The sequence below is a fragment of the Xenopus laevis genome, chromosome 6L, assembly GCF_017654675.1.
Source record: "Xenopus laevis strain J_2021 chromosome 6L, Xenopus_laevis_v10.1, whole genome shotgun sequence".
Classification (NCBI taxonomy): Eukaryota; Metazoa; Chordata; class Amphibia; order Anura; family Pipidae; genus Xenopus; species Xenopus laevis.
The window spans coordinates 90,093,414-90,114,823 of NC_054381.1; the positions used below are offsets into that span (position 1 = coordinate 90,093,414).

The following is a 21,410-nucleotide window of genomic DNA, read 5'->3' on the forward strand; positions in this document are numbered from 1 at the left end:
TGCTAAATAAATAAATAAATGAAGGTCACTCAGAATATTGGGGATGGTTGGAAAATTATATTCCAATTCATAGCCACATCAATGGCTCCTATACTTTGTATAAAACCACAAGTAAATCATGCAGGGGTTTAAAAATCCTGATAAAGCAGCAGATCTGCACTACACAGTTGTGCTGCACTGGTAAAACTGGCATATTTGCTTCAGAAACTCTACAATAGTTTACATATACAAGTTGCTTTGTAGTCATGGGGGCAGCCAACACCAAAAAAATATGAAACTGGATTAAAAGGGTTGTCCACCTTTAAATTAAATTTTAGTATGATGAAGGGAGTGACATTCTAATACAATTTGCATTGGTTTTAATCTTTTATTCTTTGTGGTTTTTGAGTTATTTAGCTTTTTATTCAGCAATTTCAAAATTACCCTAGCAACCATGCATTTGAATAAGAGGCTGGAATATGAATAGGAAAGGGCATGAATAGAAAAATGATTGATGAGTAAAAAGTAGCAACAACAATAAATGCATAGCCTTAGGGTAAGGCCACACGACTATCTCCCCGAACTGCCTCTGCGTTTTTCCCCATAGGCTAGAATGAAAAGTCGCCTGAGCTAATGCACACGCGGCGATGCGTTTTCTATAGTCGACTGAAGTTGCCTCCTGAGGCAGAGCAGTAGTTTTTTTTTAGATGGGATCAGTGACCCCCATTTGAAAGCTTTCAAACAGTCAGAAGAAGGCTAATAACTAATTGAGATTAAAGATGGAAGAGACATGGGGAGATCCAATTCAGTTTCATCATTGCTGGATGTTTTTGGGTTAATCTGTACTTTTATGTACATTTTCAGTAACTCCCTGTTCTTTCCTACTGATTACCTCTGGTCAGGTCTGCTCTCTGTAGTGAGAACTTGAACATGCCTGAATCAGCATTTGTGTGTATGTAGAACACTGTAAACACAATAAGCTGCTAAACTATGTTAAAAGAGGGGTAAAAAAAAACAGTACAAAGCACACATACTTTTAATATCACTGTGGATATTACAAGTGGGCCAAGCCCATCTTTTCTGAAGATACTGCTATTGCTTTTGGATTTTCAGGGCATTGGCTCACACACTAAATTACCTCTGGAGGTCTTCAAGAGTGCCTTCTGCTGCTGAACTTGGAGAGAGTCTGAGGATATTTTGTTTCAGGTTGAGATGTGTGAGATCTTGGCTGTAGAACAGGTTCTCTGGGAGATATTCCAAGCTGCAGCAGGAGAGATCCACAGAACTGGTGCGCTGAGATGCAATCTAACAATTGAATAAACAAGTTAGGGTTGGTTTATTTGGTACCATTTTAAAAAAAAAAAATTCAAAGATTTAAAAATCTTCAAGAGCAATTGAGCCGGTCATACACAGAGATCCCCTTGTTTCTTATGAATAGCAAAAGAATAGATCTTCTGGATCCATCTCTGTTAAAAACCGTGACAACCAGATAAGACAAATCGCTAAATTGGCTAGTCATACAGCACTTCGTATAGCCAGGCTAAAGTCAGGGTCACAAAAAACTTGATTAGATTCAATGGTGGTTGCTAACTTATTGGCATCCCCAGTGAATCGAGATTTTCTTGTTTACCCAGCAGTATTCACATCCTTCAGTGACACACAAGAGCATGAGATTACAGTGAACTCCATATTACAAATAGACTGTCAAACAGCTTTGATTACGGCTAATGGCATTCCTGTCACTGACGCACATGAAGTGGCTGTGGTGACACTGGCCTTTTCACCACTGAAGAAAACGACTTGTCTGCCATTAGGGATTTGCTCTAAGTGTGTTTTGTGAATGGGGCCTTTTCTAAAGTTCAAGCTCTACAAAACAAATTACAGTTGAAATAGTCGACAAAAGGAGGCATTATTATTGCTATTTAGTTAGAGACCTAAAAAAGGAAAAAAGTCAGGCATAAAATGAACCAGATTATTAAGAACTTCTGTAACCCAGTAGTCCAGCCTAAGCACAGTCAACCCAGAACTCTGGTCCATTTGGAGGGTTGGGTGTCTCAGTATCGGCAAACAGTTCTGATTTGCACATTCCCTAACAGCAGCAACACCAGCCCTATTGATCACACATAACGACCTTTACTAAAGTCTAAAGCAATATCTCCTTGTCAAGAAGTGAGATTAAAAAAAAAAAAATTATAATTTTGCGTTTTTTTTGTAAAACAAAAACAAACAAACAAAAGATGTTACCCAGCTAAGCATAAGCAGTCGTTGACAGCTGGCACATGTGCAGTATATCAGTGGAAGCAGCACTGACTCTCCACTTTTTAATCTGCACCTGTGCTGAACCCAGGTATTTATAGAAGTACCAGTGATTCACAGGTTGCCAAATTACTACTACTACTACTACTACTACTACTACTACTACTACTACTACTTTGTGCAAGGCCAAAACTAGGATTAGAGAGAAGAGGCAGCAGCCTAGGGCGCTCAAACATAAAAGACACACTCAGCAATGCCTCTTGCTCTTCTTGCTTACCGCTCCAGTACTTGATTTACATTTAAAGTACCTCAGCAGCGCACTTCACATACTGCAGGGGGGGGGAGCTGGTGGCAATAGGGTTGCCAAAAGTGGAGCCATGGGGCTTTGGGAGGCTAAGAGCAGAGCGTGTAACCACTAGGGCGTGCCTTGGTGTGCTTATGTTTTGGCCTGCCTTTGATTTTATGCAAATAAGGGTGCTAACAAGTGTTATGCCGCCCACACCAGGAAGTGTTTACCTTTAAAGGGATGCTGTCATACTAAAAAATGTTTTTTTGAAAACAAATCTGATAATAGTGCTGCTCCAGCAGAATTCTGCACTGAAATGCCTCTCATAAGAGCAAACAGATTTTTTTGTATTTAATTTTGAAATGTGACAAAGGACTAGACATATTGTCAGTTCCTCAGCTGCCCCAATCATGTGACTTGGGCTCTGATAAACTTCAGTCACTCTTAAGGGCAGAGACACACGGGCAGATTCGGGGATATTGGTCGCCCAGTGACAAATCTCTTCTTCGGGGCAACTAATCTCCCTGAACTGCATTCTGCCGGCTAAAATGAAAATCGCCAGCGGGATGGCACTGTAAGTTGCCTCACAAGGAAGCTTCAGGTGACTTCGGAAAACGAAGTGATGCGAGTGCCATCCCGCCCGCGATTTTCACTCTAGCCGAGGGAAGGCAGTTCGGGGAGATTAGTCGCCCCAAAGAAGAGGCAATTAGTTGCCGGGCAACTAATCTCCCTGAATTGCAGAGTGTGTCACTGCCCTTACTGCTGTATTGCAAGTTGGATTGATATCACCCCTTCCCCTCCCAGCAGCCTAACAACAGAACAAGGGGAAGGTAACCAGATAGCAGCTCCCTAACACAAGATAACAACTGCATGGTAGATCTAAGAATTGCACTCAATAGTAAAATCCAGGTCCCCCTGCAACACATTCAGTTACATTGAGTAGGAGAAACAGCCTGCCAGAAAGCAGTTTCAAGTGCTGGCTCTTTCTGAAACATGATCAAGGGAAAATGACCTGAGATGGCTGTCTACAGACAACTAAAAAATACACTTGCTGGTTTACAAATTAAATTTTATACTGTAGAGTAAATTATTTGCAGTGTTAATGTAATTTAGAAATAAAAACTACATCATAAAAATCATGACAGAATCCCTTTAACGTAACTTTTATATAATGTACTGTTCTTTTTTTGGCTTGACCCTGGAAGCCAAAAAACTATTGCTCTGTGAGATTGCAATTTGATAATTACCATTTATTTCTCTCTACTCCTCGATCCCTCGTCTATTCATCTTTCAGACTGTCAAATTAGACCCCAGCAACATGGATATACTTTAAAGGGGCAGTATCCTTTTTTTTTTTTTTTAAACATTAGCGGGAATAAATAGAACTTATGAATAAAATAAATGGTGAATTTATAAACGTGTGTATTTTGTTTTAGATATATCCGATCACAGTATTTAACACCGATGTTTTTATGGCAAAACCCATTCAAGTCCATGGGCAGCGAGTTAAGTCAGGTGGCACAACAGAGTATATAAAAAAAATGGTTGCCATTTTCTCTACTGCATTTTCAGCCATTGGATTTCACATGGAAACATGTTTTGATCACTAGCAACAGAACATTATATTTAATAATTTGACAGTAATGCTATATTAAAATATAAAAAGTTGAAACATTACTGCATAAAAGGCTAATATCACAATCACCTATTTATGAACCAATAACTTCACTTATAATGTCTCCTCTGTAAGACAGCTAGAAGTCAGAAAGATGTAAACAGGCAAATTGTAGAATAAAACATACATACTGTAATATTTACTGGCTATACTGTATATTGTAAATTAACGTAAACCATTTTTTTTCACCAGATCAGCCCCATCGTATATCGCAAAAAAACTGCATGCCAGAACATAGCAAACAGATGTTTATCAAAGACTTGCATACTTTTCCGTATCTTTAGCCAGCAAGACAACCTACCGTAAGACAAACTGTGTTACAGTGGCCTGAAAAATACTTCTTATAATTTTGCTTAGAACTGATTTATAACAATTATCACATTATAAAGGTAAACACTTTTATACTGGGAATTGTGTCAAGAATGTAAGCCTCCTGCAATTTCTCAAATATGTGTAAGCTTAGAAGGCAACTGAGTTATAGGAGACCACACAGAATTCAACTGCAGTTCATGGAACTAGCATTGCTTTGGGGCAACAACAATTTTCATGTAGCCTTGCTGTATGACCACAACTTCTATATTGCTTCCCCAGAAAAGAGCAAATAATATTCCCCTATAGTCAATGTAGGAAAGATATCACAGATTCAATATTGAGAACAAGATGAGCGAACAAAATCAGATACGTGTAGACCTGCTGTTTCAACACACACCATCCATCATGTGATAAGCATTCAATTTGAAGATATAAGAAACAGACCAGGAACAGGCAGTACTTTAGTCTGCAAACACCCTTTATTGGTGTATTTTCAGCAGGAGAGATCCGAGGCGGAGCTTGAAGCTACCCTGAGAGAGCACGCTGAGTTGCTGGGTAAGCTGGAAGCCGAGATAGTGGATCGGAAGCGCAGGAAGTTTAACCGTGACGCGCTCGACTATCAAACAGGCCGCATCTACACCTGGTGAGAGGAGCTGAGTCGGTAGCGTTCCAGCCCTAAACGGATCGGACTGCCCGGCCACCCAAGAACATACAGGGATCGCCAGAGAGGCTACCGTTCAGATACATCACTCCAATATACGAGCAGCGAGGAAGACGTGGCAAGGAGCTTTTTTTTTTTTTTTTTACAGCAAATCCCTGCAGAGAGAGGAAGCGGTAGCCATACAGCACGCAACCCCAGGGCTCCAATACCAAGGGAAGCCTACCCAAAGAGACACCAATCGATGAGGTAAACAATTTAGTTGTAAATATATCCTCATACCAGCTGACACCTAGTGAACTTACACTTTTGAATAAAGGTCTGGGTTATGTACTTATCTATGAAAGAGACTTTTTAGACTGGGAAACGGACTTTAACAAATTTATTTGTGTGCTTAAATTAAAAATGTGTTTTGCTAATGAACCTGAACAGGCCGCTAGAGGCCCTTTAACCGCCCTAGGCCTTAAGAAAAAAAGTAACTTTATACCCACTGTTGAGAATGTTTCAATTGAGATGTTTGAAAAATTGGTTGTAAGTGAAGTAAAACATTTATGGGAAATGAGTAAGAAAAAGCAAAGTAATATGACAAAAGCTGATTGGTATGGTTTAAAATCCCTTAAAAAGAATACTGAGATAATTATTAAAAAGGCAGATAAGGGAGGAGCGATAGTTGTCATGGATAAGGATGCATATATAACAGAAGCCATGAATCAGCTGCAAGTTATTGATCATTATGAAATGAGTAATTATGATCCAGTGTGGGAAGTGAAGAAACTTGTTGATCACACTGTCCTAGACGCAGAAATAAATGGTGTAATAACTAAAGAAGTAAAAGAATTCTTGCTGATAGATCATCCTGTAACACCAGTAATATTCTTTTTGCCAAAAATCCATAAAAGGTTAATAAAACCCCCTGGTAGACCAATTGTGGCCAGTATGGGGTCTGTATTGGAAACACTAGCCCAGTATGTCAATAAATACTTGCAACCCATTGTATCAAAAATCAGCACTTGTCTAAAAGACATCAGATCTCCTTGTGAAATTGTCAAAATTGGAGAATCTGGAGAATGTTGTGTTGGCATCTATCGACATACAAAGCCTATATACCTCTATACCCCAAGAGGAGGGAATACGGTATATAGAAGAGTCATTGCTAGACACTACGTTATCACATAACACTGTGTATTTCTTATTGGATTGCTTACAGCTGGTTTTGAGTAAAAATTATTTTCGGTTTGGTGACCAGTACTACTGGGAGGCAGGGAACGTATATGGGTTCAGCGGTCGCTCCCTCCTTTGCCAATATAGTGGTGCACAGTCTAGAAAAAGAATATTTTTTGGACAACAAAATGTATAGTCAAAATATAAAAGCATATTTTCGCTTTGTGGATGATATCCTCATATTGTGGTCTGGATCCAAGGAAATGTTCCAGGAAATGATAGAGAAAGCAAATAATAGCCATAAGAGCATTAAGTTCACATTTGAATATGCAGGCAACTCTATCAATTTCCTGGACATTACTATAACTAATAATAATGGAAAACTGGGTACAAATATGTATCGTAAACCTATGGACAGAAATAATTTATTAAGAGCAGATAGTTTTCATCATCCTAAAGTTAAAAAGGGCATCCCAAAAGGCCAGTTTCTGAGGGCTAGGTGATTAACTAGTGATATCAAAGGATATAAGGAAGCAGCTACTGATCTAATTGAAAGATTCATGCAAAAAGGGTACGAGAAAAGAACCATGGAATCTACTGCAGCCCAAGTGGAACAAGTTACAAGAGACTCACTATTACTGACTAAAGTAAATAAAAATACCAATATACGTATACCATTTGTATCGACCTTCGATCATAGAAGTAGCAAAATTGAAAGTGTAATTAAAAAGTACTGGCCAGCGTTGCAAAGTGATATAATGTATGGACATCTGTTTAAAGATAAACCTCTCTTTTCGTATAAAAGAGGTAGGACACTTAGAGATAACTTATGTAGTTCTGATTTCAGGGTGAAAAATAAGACTATGAAATGCTTTAGTAAACCAAAAATGGGAACGTTCCCCTGTTTAAATTGTGGGCTGTGTAATTCTATCATAAAAGGAGATCAAGTGGCACACCCTTTCAAAGGGTTCAACATACCAGTAAGAACATATGCTACCTGTGAAAGTACACACGTGGTATATTAATGCCTGTGTGGGTATGCATATGTGGGACAAACCACTAGACCAGTCAAAGTGCGTATAGGAGAACATAAAGGTTATATAAGAAATTTTGACCCCCAAAAACCAAATGAGTCGCTACAAGCCAAACATTTTTTTGAAGCTAAGCACCATATTTCACAACTAAGATGGAGAGTCCTGGATAAAGTTGAACTACCTCCCAGAGGGGGGGGGGGGGATAGAGTAAAGTTGTTACTTCAAAAAGAAAACAAATGGATTAGGCAGCTTGATACAATGAAACCAAAAGGGTTTAATGATAAACTTAAGGTGGCCATACACGGGCCGATAAAAGCTGCCGACAGACCAAGTCGGCAGCTTATTGGCCCGTGTATGGGGGCCCCCGACGGGCTTCCCCGATCGAGATCTGGCCGAAAGTCGGCCAGATCTCGATCGGATGGGGTTAAAAATCCCGTCGGATCGCGGCCGCATCTGTTCGTTGATGCGGTCCCGCGATCCGACCGCCCGTTTGGCGAACGCTAGGATCCGATCGTTGGGCCCTAGGGCCCACGATCGGATCAGCCCGATATTGACCACCTCAAGGTGGGCATATCGGAGGGAGATCCGCTCGTTTGGCGACATCGCCAAACGAGCGGATCTATCCGTGTATGGCCACCTTTAGTTACAAATGTTTTCTGTAACGAATTATTAATGTATCTTTGTTTTATGCAGGTCACAGAAATAAAAAGAGAACACTGCAAAAAGTAAGTGTAGAGAAATTGTTTATTGAGACTAGCTAGTCTATATAAAATAGCAGTGAGCAACATGCGAGGGTGATCCCTGCCTATGGGCAGACATTCATTTGTAGTGCTCATATGTTTTTACTTTTGATAGGCTTGGCGCAGTTTCTTAAGTATTTAAAGTATTTAATTTTATTTATTCCAACAGGTTGGACTGTTATTTATGGACTATTTTTATGGGCTTTTTTCACATTTTTGAGATGGTATTCCTGTTACTGTTATATATTTGTACATGCAACAAAGGAATGGAATTATCCATGATGTCACAAGTATCACCTGGAACACCAAAGGGGTGGGGTTTCAATGGTTACTTAATGTGTGGTAATTGCTTTTGTTCTTCACTTGAGAAAGGCACTGGCTCCCGAAACATGTCGTGAGTGAAAATACACCAATAAAGGGTGTTTGCAGACTAAAGTACTGCCTGTTCCTGGTCTGTTTCTTATATCTTCAAATGGAAAGATATCACAGCAAATATCAAATTTGCCCAAACCAAGAAAACTTTTCACTTCCACCAGATATAATGTTTGCCAGTGTCTGCTGAATTTAATTAAAAAAACAAAAGAAGCTAATTTCATACTTATTTATACATGTCTATAGCTTTAACAATCTTTATGAAAGGATCTTAAAACAATGTGCAATTATATAACTGATTGTGATTCTTTCCGATAGTAACAATAATTATTTTGTTGCGTTAATTCAAACAGAGAAAAGAAAGTCGCAGAGGGGCAAGATGGAAGCTCACTTGCTCTCCACGTATCCTCTGCCACATGAGCAAGAGATGAATGGAGCATGCAATTTTTTCCCAAGACAAAAGCCACATAAAGGAATAATACAATGGTAATACTGTTCTACTTTGCTTCTTACAAAACATGGAACTTCTAAAGGACAACATAATAGACTGAGGCCTCAAACTGAGCTACATTTTCATCTTTAAAGTATTCTTTTTAGGCACCTTTGCCTACAGCAAAGTAAAATTATCCAAGACATTGATGGACTAAAGAGAAAGCAGACTGCCAAGAAACAAAATACCAACAAACAGCACTAGGGATGCACCGAATCCAGGATTCGGTTCAGGATTTGGTCAAATCCTTCTGTCTGGCCGAATCGAATCCGAATGGGTGGGGAGGGAAATTGCGTGACTTTTTGTCACAATTCAAGGAAATAAATGTTTTCCCCTTCCCACCCCTAATTTGCAAATGCAAATTACGATTCGGCCCGAAATCTTTAGCAAAGGATTCTGGGGTTCGGCTGAATCCAAAATAGTGGATTTGGTGCATCCCTAAACAGTACCCAATACCAAAGTCCTGAGGCATAATCAAGCTATATGAAATATAAGGTTCTGCCTTAAAGTAGAAGGAAAGGTTAAAACTCAGTAAGCTTTATCAGAAAGGCCTATATAAATACACCAGTACAGCCTCAAAGTAATGCTCTGAGAGAGTCCTCTGTCAAAAGAAACACAGCATTTCTGCCCTTCTATTGTGTACACATGGGCTTCTGTATCAGATTTTCTTCTTTCAGCTTAAACCTACAGAGCAGGGCATGAGCATGCTCAGTTTGCCCCTCTCCCTCCTCCGTGCTGTAATCTGAGCCCAGAGCTAGGAGTGAGCAGGGAGGGACTCAGGCAGGAAGTGATGTCACACCAAGCTAATATGGCAGCTGATATCCTATACAAACAGACAGGGTCTAGATCGGTTTACTCTGGTACAGTAAAGCATTCTACAGAATAAATACAGTGTTATAGTTTGCACTATTGTGGCTAATCTATTAGCAATAAACGGTCTCTATAGCTTTCCTTCTTTAGGCCAGATACAGTTCAATTTGCCTGATAAGCACTGGAACATATAAGGCTTCATCTCTATAGAAAAAAACGTAACTGGCTATTTACCAATTATTTCTCCTATATAATCAATAATGCATGAAGAATTGTGGATCATGTTGCTGAATATTCAGGGGCGATCCTCGCATTAAAGCAGCCTGAGGTGGAGGTCAAATTAAAAGTAGAGCAGTGCCCTCATTGTATAGTGAAAAGGTTGTTTTTTCAAATGTGCCACAAAGGTTTTTTTTTTCTGATTACAATTCTTGGTACCTTTCAAACTGGTAATTTCCCTTGCCTATACTGTTCCCAGGTTAACAATGTGACAACAAAAGTTCAACTTCAATTCAATCCCCAACCCCTAATGGATTAATTAGCCAAGTAGATTTGCCTGTACAGACTACACAATGGAAGTATTCTCCACCAGCATTTTCAGCTAGCATATAAGTTATAAATATGACCGTAGTGGTAAATTGCAAGTAAATGACAGGCTGTACACAGCTACTGTATTTGTGTCCCCTTTCCAGGTGAGTTCCACCTCAAATATAAGCTCACTGCAGTCGAAAAAAGAGTTACAAATTTGTTAATGTTAAAAGGCCATTTTTGCTTAAAATGAATGGGTTAAATTAAAGGGGCGCTCTAAAATTCATCCAAAAAATAAACATTGTAATACAAATTTGGAAAGAAACCGAACAGACTAGACTGTATACATAGCAGGAGGGATGCTTGCAACATGCTTACTAGGCATTTCATTGTGCAAGGCACATCATACAGGCATAACTGAATAGTACCAAAAGCAGCATAATACAGTCACTTATGACAGTTATCAACCTGACCATTTTGTCAAACAACTGAAACCTTTTAATATTAATCTAAACCTGATTAATATACTTAAAATATGTAGACAGTAAACAGGATACCACCTAATACAAGTACCAATTCCTTTCATGGCAACCATGAAGGGATTTTACAATAGGGACTAATTGCTCTAATTCCCACAACTACTTATGGATTTGGTTTCCAGCCAAATAAATGCTCTGTTGGGGTATGTTTCATATGTAAATTAAAGGATCAACTAAAAAAAAAAAAAAAAAGTTCACACCCATGATCTACCAAGGTCAGTGACTGACCCCCAAACCAAAATAAAGAAAGTAATTACTGCTGTGGCTGGGTCTCTAGGAATGCCTCAAACAAAACACAAGCATTGCAAACTGTTTTAAACACCATTTTGCCTTTTAAATTTATTTGGAGGCGAGTCTCTACACATGTGATTAGATCAGCTAAATGTGCTGCTCACAACTTGATCTACTTGACTGTATGGAATTCGTTATCACATCACAAGCTACCACTATAATTAGCTAATGATTGTATTCAAGAAATACATTCATTTAGAGGATTAATTGATTCTAGATACATTCAAGACTGTAAGTATAGGCTGTACACATAGTCCTTACCTAAAACCATACTGAACTTTATTTAAGGTCTGGCCACACGAGCAGATTCGGGGAGATTAATCGCCCCAGCCACAAATCTCCTCTTCTTCGGGGCGACAATCTCCCTAAACTGCCTTCCCCCTACAGGGTAACTGACCAAAAGAACATGCACCAAAACACTTGACAGTAACATTTAGATCACAGTAAAGGCCTCAAGCAGAAGCATTAATATTGGTGAATATTGTAGAATGAAACAGACACTGGAGTGTAGATGACCATTATTGTATTTATTATATTCTTCTTGCAAATTTCCCAGCCTTTCCTAGCATCTTTACCCTTTGCTAGTTTCCCCGCTGATGACTAAGCAAAGACAAGTCACAACTCAACTGGTCAACAAAGCTTACCTTAGAAGCCTGTCTGAGCCATCTCAAGTAATCTGTGAATGTGTCGAAACTTATATAGTACGTTTGACTCTGTGGGCCAGATGAGCTGAATGCCAGGCAGTGCTGGTGCTTTTTTACTTCTTCCACCTATACAAAACATGGTCAAATTTTATTACATTTCAAAATTATTTCCTAAAAAATAAAATGGCAAAACTTCTGTATAATGCAAATAATAGAGTATGTTGCCAACACATTACGCAATCCAACCTCTGGAACAATGGCAGACAGAGTGGGCTTTAATATTACAAATACATCACATGGTACAATTAAATTCTCCAGGGTACCTATAATCTAAAAACGATACGATACTACCTTACTGCAAGAGGTGATTGCTGAATGCAGTGAGCAAATTACAGGGGCTGAAACATCAACCATAAGAAAATTGTAATGCTCTATGGTTTATATATGCCATATAGTTGATTTAATGATATGCTTAAATGGTATGAAAGAATACAGAAGTTCATATTTCTGAAAGTTTGTTTTTAGCCCAATATCACTACATTTCCCAATGATTTGTTGTTGGTTACTTCTGTACACAAAAACATATGGACCCATCTTTAATATCTCCTGGTAGTTTCTATACTGAATTATCTAGTCACTTTAATTTAAGGTATGAGAATGCTGCATATCTGCAGGACCTGTATCTTCAGTAATAGAAGTTATATTGCACTATTCATATTGAGGTGTCTCTATGGGCATATAGTTTGGGTAATCATGTGCATTACTTTGTAGGTTTGTAAGTTCTGAGAAGCACTGTGATACTGATATTTTGTGTTTCTATCCAAGAATATATGGTAGATAAGATGTGAAACACACATTACTAGACACATTTTGGAAATTAATTATACTTTCCAAATGCTAGTGTGTTAAGTCTGCAGACAACATTTTGACTAAAATGTCTGATTTGTTTGATTTGATGCCAAAACCAGTGAGTGTAGTATATTTTGTTAATTTAATGTTAATTTTTAACCAGCACCCAGGCAATTGACCCATACACACCCACCTCTCCTCCCTCACTGAAGTGGATTGGACAGATGCAAGTGTATAGAAGACCAATAGCACACGCGCAGAAGAGGAATACATGTGCGCTACTCATCAAAAAACAATAAAACCATTTGCAATCCATCTGCCCAAACACACCAAAACCGATTTTGGGCTCAACTCTACTGGAGATTTTGATCAGATTTTGTGGGTCAGATATCTGATCTTGCCACGTAACAGCACGAGATTTGTAGGGTGCTACAAAATCTGATCACCCACAGCTGTAATGTAACATTCGATCAGATAAAGTCAGATGGAGTCTTTTAGATCTGATATTCAATGTATCTCAATGAGAAAAAAAATGTATTTTCAAAACAACATGTTTTTAGCTTGTCAGATGAAGGCGCAGCATGTTGTGCTCCCATCAGTCAGGCATGTTGGAAGGCAAATGTTTCATATAGTTCATACAGATTGTTTTTTATCAATCCCATTATATTTTAACCCATGCAACTGCATCTGACTTGTAGGATACGTTTTGTTGATCTGACACCATCCTACAAAATCTCCCATGGAGTTAAGCAGTTAGGTTGGCCAGGAGCCTGTGTCAAAACAGTGTAGGAAACTAAAATCTAGGCATGAAAAAAATAGACAAATCAAAATCATTTATGTTGCTGTCCAAAACACTTTTTTCCCCTACTGCCCAGCTCTGCCCTCACATTGCACATCACAGAAATTTGCAGAAGCCAGTAGGAATGTGCGCTGTGTTTATTTATTTTTTTTATTTACTGATGCGCACAGTCTTATCGGCATTCTTAAAATGCAGTATTTATAAATTTTTCCTCCCCCATCTAGCCCAATTTTTTCCCACATGGGTTATTTTTTTCTGGGGAGAACACAATTAAATATCTCGTCGCTTTTCTATAGTTTTAAATCTGAATCAAAGGTCAAGAATCCAAAAATAGAAAACGAATTAATAGAATACATACTTTACCACCAATTAAAGGTAGAATGTGCATCTTTCCGATCTGGCTTTCCTTCACCGATGATACAATTAAACAAGTTCCACAAAGTATAACTTGCCGTCGTGTCCATCTGTTTACAGGAAGCTGCATTTTCCCTTTACGAACATTATACGTTCCCGAGAGTTGAGTCCTTTCAGAGAAACCACTGCAGTTTGACTTTCCTAAAACATAAATGTAAAAATATATAAATAAAACGGGTACTTTTTAAACTCTTTCTATGCCTCAAGTTTATTTCCAGATGAGGAAATTATTTTATTTTTTCTTACTCATTACAGACTTCCAGTGATGTGGAATTTAAACTTGGGAAAACATTATTGAAGGGGAGAAAAATAAAAAGACAAACTGACAATAAAGTAGTTACTGTAAGGAAGATCCATCAAATTCCCTTTCGATTTCAAGTACCAAATGAAACAAGGGGATGCCTACAATTTCATCACCTGCTAAGAGCACATTTCAGCTGTCATCACAGGCGTACCAGTTACAGAAACACCATATCTATGACCCTGAAGTTAGGGCAATGACACTTGGGGATATTTGTCACGTGTACTACATGCCTGAAAACACTCTGCCAAGGACAATTAATAGTGAGTTGTCTAAAGTAGTGCTAAAATATTCAAATCGGGTAATCATTCAAATATGCATGCAAAACCTTATTGAGTGATTATGCAATTTGAATATTTTAGTAGAGACAATTCTTAGTATTGTCTATAGCAGTATTTTTTGACGTTTAGCAGCAAAGACAAAATGCTGATCAATAAATACCACCGTGTGTCACTGTCCTAGTTGCTTGCAGAAGACTACAAGCAATTATAGACTGCCTTCTCAAAGGGCAGAGATACTAGTGCGGTGCAATGGCAACACATGTCTTGATGGTCAGCCCCCAACATAGGGGCCCAGTGAGGGCTGAAAATAAAATTAGATGCCAACTGAAATTTACAATTGTATGGAACAATCTAAACAAGCATCAGAAACATTGCCAGAGATTAAAATTAATTTGGATTCCCCCCCCCCCCCAGAATTAACAGTGACATCATTAACTGTGTGCCAAAAATCTTATTTGTCAAGCCATATGTGCAGTGGGACCCAGGATTTTTTTTGGTTGCCACAAGCTAACAAGCTGACAACCTAACAGACACTTCATTTGAAAGCAAAATGTAGTCTAAAAACTACTACCCCTAGCAGCTACCTGGCAATGAAGGTGTATGCATTCCAAAGGGAAAAACGGTTACTGCTACCAGTATGGGTGTCTATCATAGCATTCCCAGTGAAATCAAATTCCCTACTGACTTAAATAGGAAATTAATGTTTTTGATCCCTCGGTAATAAAAACATTTTAGTGCTTTAAGACTTAACGTAATAATTATAACCCATTTAATAATTTACTAAACATTACAAGAAAAATAAATACAAACCCTATTTATAAATAGGATGTATTTAAATGGTAAATATATCCCAACAGCTGACATTATGACTAGATACATGTAAAATGTAAAAAGTTCAGCTTTAAATGAAAAATATAAGTTGGCTTACTTTTGGCATATACATAATTAAGAAAATGTGTAAGGACTCTTTAATATAACAGTTGTGCTCCAAATTCAATATATAGTCAAAAGAATAGTTTCAACAACACTAATATAAAGGGAGATGTGTGACTATTACAGTTACTGAGCCTCACACTTACACCCCGCAATTAAGGGAAAAATACAAAAAAAATTATAGAAATTTGCACCAGCTAGTAATTAATATCAACCAGTTATTTGCTTTAAAAGAAAAACGGAGTGGCAACAGGCACACCAAAATTTGTGTTTTATGCTAAATACCACTTGCCAGCACTCCATGTGCATCTAGTATTTCCCTTATTTCTATAAAGGGGCACAAAAGGGCATTTTGTGTTACATTATTTTCTGCCACAGACTTTTATATAACTACATAAAAATGCCACTTTTGCAGATTTTTATCTATTTAAACCGACATTCAACGCCATGTATTAATACCCAAAACTTCTCAAATGTCCAAACTTTAAAATTGTTTCTATGTCGAGTCTCTGTACAGAATCAAAATATTATTCCCTACCCCCAAATTTCCCAGACCTTAGCCCAGCCACTTGTTCACTAACAATTTGGATACTGGGATCACAGCACAAAGAACGTTGTTTCTGCCTACCAAAGTTACTCAAGCATCCTCTAACAAGCATTCTGAATTTCAATACTGGTTGTCCAAATGGATTAGTCATGTTAGAAAAAAGAGCCCAGGCTTCTGCAAAAGACGGCTTCTTTTTTAAATGCTTCATTAGTTTCAGATCAAACACACAAGCTATTTCAGAATGAAAGCAAGAATGAAAAGCTGGGAACTCGTCTGTGGCAGCTATCATAGGAAGTAACCATGAGCTAGTACAAACAAAAGCAAATTAAAGGCATGGCTCTTTATAGTATGCATATGTGATAAAGTGCATGGTTAGCCTGTGTCGTATTTGAAAACTACCTGAAACTTCACCAAAAGGCACCTACATATAATTACTAGTGGACTAGAAAACAATCAGTCAAATTCAAGGTAAAGCAGCACTACAAGACTGGCACATTGTAACAGAGAATGACATATTAGAGTTGGCCATACTTTGAAGCTCTGATAACATATACAAGTATAACTGGGGGCAGCCAGTTGGACAGCACCACCCTAATTCACTACCTGTAATCAGCGGGTTGAGAAGGAGAATACGTATGCAAATTAGAGATTGGAGTCTAGAGTAGTGCCGATTTTAAATAGATTGTCTTGTAGTCAGGCAAACTTTAAAAATCAATTAAAATGTTTATGTAGTGTATATTGGAATGTTGTAACATAGTAAGTTAGGTTGAAAAAAAAAAAAGACACGTCCATCCAGTTCAACCTTTTAACCGGTCTAACTGCTAGTTGATCCAGAGGAAGGCAAAATAAAAAAAAAAAACATCTGAAGCCTCTCCAATTTGGCTCAGAGGGGGAAGCTGGTCATACACTTTGAGATCCATTAATTCAGTGAGGCTGCCGTACAGCCTCACTGAATTAATGGATCTCAAAGTGTATGACCAGCTTCCCCCTCTGAGGGGGAACACATGCACTATACCAAATTGGCCTGATCCATTCATTGGTAACAAACACCAAACTTATGCAACACCTCGTGTTTCTTAAGTAGCCCAAAGTTTCCTCACAAGGCAACTTCAGGCTGCTCCAGAAAGCTGAAGCAGTGCGTATGTTTTCCAACCAGCAACATTATTGCCGGTGGGAAAGGATTTTCAGGAGATTAGTCACCTACAGTAGAGCAGATTTATTGCAGGTAATTCATCTCCTGGTCTACAATAGCCTTTAGGGTCTGGCCACATGGGCAGATTCGAGGAGATTATTCGCCAGGCGACAAATCTCCTCTTCTTTGCGGCGACTAATCTGCCTTCCCTCGGTTAAAAAGAAAATCGCCTGGGGGCAGGTACACTGAGTGCTCTGTTTTCTGATGTCGCCCATAATTGCCTGATGAGGAAACTTCAGGCGACTTTGGAAAATGAAGCTCTCCGTGTGCATGCCCCCAGGTGATTTATATTTTAGCCGACGGAAGGCAGATCGGGGAGATTAGTCGCCGCAAAGAGGAGATTTGTCGGCTGGCAACTAAAATTAGTTGCCCTTCTCTTCTGCAGGTGACTAATCTCCCCGTAATGCCTTCCCACCTGCAAGATTACAAATCGCTAGCGGGATGGCAACTTCAGATTTCTGAAGTTGCCTCATGAGGAAACTTTGGGCGACTTTGGAAACCCAAACCAATCCGTATGCCATCCCGCCGGAGATTCGTATTCTTGCAGATGGGAAGGCATTAAGGGGAGATTAGTCACCTGCAATAGAAAAGATTTGTCGCTGGGTGACTACACTAAAAGAACAACACCACCAAAATTTTGCTTTGAGGGGAATTAAGCAACACCAACATTTTGTTATTGCTACATTCCCCCCAAAACAGCTATAATAGGTAAGGCTTAGATCCCCTTGGGTAACTAGTGCCCCATAGGAGAAATGTGAGGCAACTTGAATTCCTGAGCACGCTGAACAAAAAGTCAGCTTCACACTGATGTCCTAAAGCACCTAAGCTTTTTATCAGTGTCTGCAGCTTAAGGTTAAGGGCAGACGGGCCTCGTGAGGAAGCTTCGGGTGATTTCGGAAATCGAAGCGCTGCAAGTGCATTGCGCTGTCGTTTTCTCATTCAAACAGGCGGAAGGCAGGAAGAAGGCAGTTCGGGGAGATTGTCGTCTCGCAGAAGAGGTGATTAGTTGCCAGGCGATTAAATCTCCCGACTCTGCCTCTACCCTAAATATATGCTATATCAGGCACTTCTAATGTGTGTGTACAAAAAGGTTTTCATGTAAGGGAGAAAGAGTTGTCAGTAAAGGTTTTGCTTTTACAAGTTTCAAAATATCTAGAGTTATGACTATTTTTAAAAATTACTTTGGATAGTGGTTAGAGATACAGAAATGCAAAGTACTATATGATGTGGAAAACTACTAAGGGTGATCTGAACAGCTGGCTAAGAAAATGTAAATATTGCAGATGTGTAGAATGAGGAAAACAAATATGTAGAGCAGGGAATCCAGCAGCAGAGGTCATCTATTTTTGTTGTTAAAGTGTGGCCCTACTCTCAAAGTAGAGGAAAGGGTGTGGTTACAAGAGAACAAGGCACAAACTGCATGTAAACAAGACCTCGCCTCACAGAGGTTTTTTTTTTTTTTTTTTTTTTGCAGAACCTTGAACAGTTTCAACATTTCCCTGGTTATTTAAAGAATATATTTTTGTTAAAGGAGAATGAAAGCATAAGAAAACCCACAGGCATCTCCACAGTCCCTCTTTCACTCTCTGAGCCACAGCACTAGGAAGTCACCAAACAGCAGCTATTACATTTCCTGGCTACTGCAGCAAGGTTGGCAAGCATACATGTGCCGTTTCATGCCCTCTTTACTGCAATCTCAGACACAGAGCACACACAGTTAAAATAAGGTTTAGATCGGCTTTTTAAAGGGGTGGTTCACCTTTAAGTTAACTTTTAGTATGTTACAGTGGTGTGAAAAACTATTTGCCCCCTTCCTGATTTCTTATTCTTTTGCATGTTTGTCACACTTAAATGTTTCTGCTCATCAAAAACCGTTAATTATTAGTCAAAGATAACATAATTAAACACAAAATGCAGTTTTTAAATGAAGGTTTACGTTATTAAGGGAGAAAAAAAACTCCAAATCTACATGGGCCTGTGTGAAAAAGTGATTGCCCCCCTTGTTCAAAAATAACTAAACTGTGATTTATCACACCTGAGTTCAATTTCAAAGGTTATAAAGCCATTTCTAAAGCTTTGGGACTCCAGCGAACCACAGTGAGAGCCATTATCCACAAATGGCAAAAACATGGAACAGTGGTGAACCTTCCCAGGAGTAGCCGGCCGACCAAAATGACCCCAAGAGCGCAGAGACAACTCATCCGAGAGGCCACAAAAGACCCCAGGACAACATCTAAAGAACTGCAGGCCTCACTTGCCTCAATTAAGGTCAGTGTTCACGACTCCACCATAAGAAAGAGACTGGGCAAAAACGGCCTGCATGGCAGATTTCCAAGGCGCAAACCACTTTTAAGCAAAAAGAACATTAAGGCTCGTCTCAATTTTGCTAAAAAACATCTCAATGATTGCCAAGACTTTTGGGAAAATACCTTGTGGACCGACGAGACAAAAGTTGAACTTTTTGGAAGGTGCGCGTCCAGTTACATCTGGCGTAAAAGTAACACAGCATTTCAGAAAAAGAACATCATACCAACAGTAAAATATGGTGGTGGTAGTGTGATGGTCTGGGCTTGTTTTGCTGCTTCAGGACCTGGAAGACTTGCTGTGATAGATGGAACCATGAATTCTACTGTCTACCAAAAAATCCTGAAGGAGAATGTCCGGCCATCTGTTCGTCAACTCAAGCTGAAGCGATCTTGGTGCTGCAGCAGGACAATGACCCAAAACACACCAGCAAATCCACCTCTGAATGGCTGAAGAAAAACAAAATGAAGACTTTGGAGTGGCCTAGTCAAAGTCCTGACCTGAATCCTATTGAGATGTTGTGGCATGACCTTAAAAAGGCGGTTCATGCTAGAAAACCCTCAAATAAAGCTGAATTACAACAATTCTGCAAAGATGAGTGGGCCAAAATTCCTCCAGAGCGCTGTAAAAGACTCGTTGCAAGTTATCGCAAACGCTTGATTGCAGTTATTGCTGCTAAGGGTGGCCCAACCAGTTATTAGGTTCAGGGGGCAATTACTTTTTCACACAGGTTTGGATTTCTTTTCTCCCTAAATAATAAAAACCCTCATTTAAAAACTGCATTTTTTGTTTACTTGTGTTATCTTTGACTAATAGTTAAATGTGTTTGATGATCAGAAACATTTTGTGTGACAAACATGCAAAAGAATAAGAAATCAGCAAGGGGGCAAATAGTTTTTCACACCACTGTATATGACGGCCAGTGCTAAGAAACTTCTCAATTGATCATTATTTATTTTTATAAATTTTGAATAATTTGCCTTCTCCTTCCAGCTTTCAAATGGGGGTCACTGACCCCATCTAAAACAAATGCTCTGTAAGGTTTCAAATGTATTGCTACTTTTTATTAGTCATCTTTGTAGTCGTGCCCTCTCCTGTTCATTTCCCAGTCTCATTCAAATAAATGCATAGTTGCTAAGGAAATTTGGACCCTAGCAACCAGATTGCTGTAATTGCAAACTGGAGAACTGCTGAATAAAAAGCTAAATATATAAAAACACAAAATGAAAACCAATTATAAATTGTCTCAGAATATCACTCTCTAAATCATACTAAAAGTAAACTCAAAAGGTGAACAACCACTTTAACTGCACCTGAAGGTGTAAGATGTCACCTCCCAATCATACTGTGCTGTTTTGCATTTTCTAGCTAGGAAAAGTTACAGTTGCTGTTTAAACTTCGAAAACTAGGGATACACCAGATCCAAAAGTGTCGGAATCCTTTAAACATTAAAGGGGAATTCCACAAAAACATAACTTACGCTTTTTGAAAAGTAAGCATAATGTGAAGCAACTTTGCAATATACATCATTAACAAAATATGCACACTCTCACTGTTTCTGACAGTTCCCTAAGCCAAGCCCCTGCTCTCCTGCTGATCTCTTGGACTACTTTGCTGAGCTGGCTGACTACTGTTACTTTGTATCAAGAGCCAGCTGTCCACAGCCTGTATCCACCAAACCCAACAATTCCCTGCACACGTGGTTGCAATAAGGAACAGAACATCACAGTGCAATGCATTGTGGGTTATGTAGTTCCTGCATGCTGTCTGTAAATTGTGGAGTAGTTGTTATAATTTGTAACGTCAGTGTTTTAGTCCACTGTTAAACGGTTAAACAGCTGTATTTCAGCATAGAAAATGGCATTTATTCATACTTTTTGAAGAAACAGGTAACTGTGATGGGTATATTAGGGGTTACTGTGTTATGTGGGCCTCTATCAAATTTTTGTTTGGAAGCCAGAGTTCCCCTTTAAGTATGGGGAAGGTGGTATCTATTCAAAAAGTCTTGTACATAGGCA

At 38.9% G+C, this 21,410-nt stretch overlaps 1 protein-coding gene and 1 long non-coding RNA gene across 3 annotated transcripts in view; one reads left to right on the top strand and one right to left on the bottom strand.

Moving 5' to 3' along the window:
- phlpp1.L (PH domain and leucine rich repeat protein phosphatase 1 L homeolog) overlaps positions 1 to 21,410 on the bottom strand; it is a 79,494-nt gene that overhangs the window by 32,718 nt on the left and 25,366 nt on the right. For both annotated transcript variants that reach the window (XM_018267730.2, XM_018267729.2), the window contains exons 2-4: positions 13,779 to 13,975; positions 11,773 to 11,898; positions 1,118 to 1,284 (exon numbers count right to left, since the gene is read on the bottom strand). In XM_018267730.2, coding sequence (XP_018123219.1) covers positions 1,118 to 1,284; positions 11,773 to 11,898; positions 13,779 to 13,975 — 490 coding nt within the window. The remainder of the gene's footprint in view (positions 1 to 1,117; positions 1,285 to 11,772; positions 11,899 to 13,778; positions 13,976 to 21,410) is intronic.
- LOC121394684 lies at positions 5,331 to 8,396 on the top strand. The gene is made up of 3 exons (XR_005961929.1): positions 5,331 to 5,415; positions 8,055 to 8,086; positions 8,271 to 8,396. It is a non-coding gene; the product is annotated as an uncharacterized LOC121394684 (long non-coding RNA).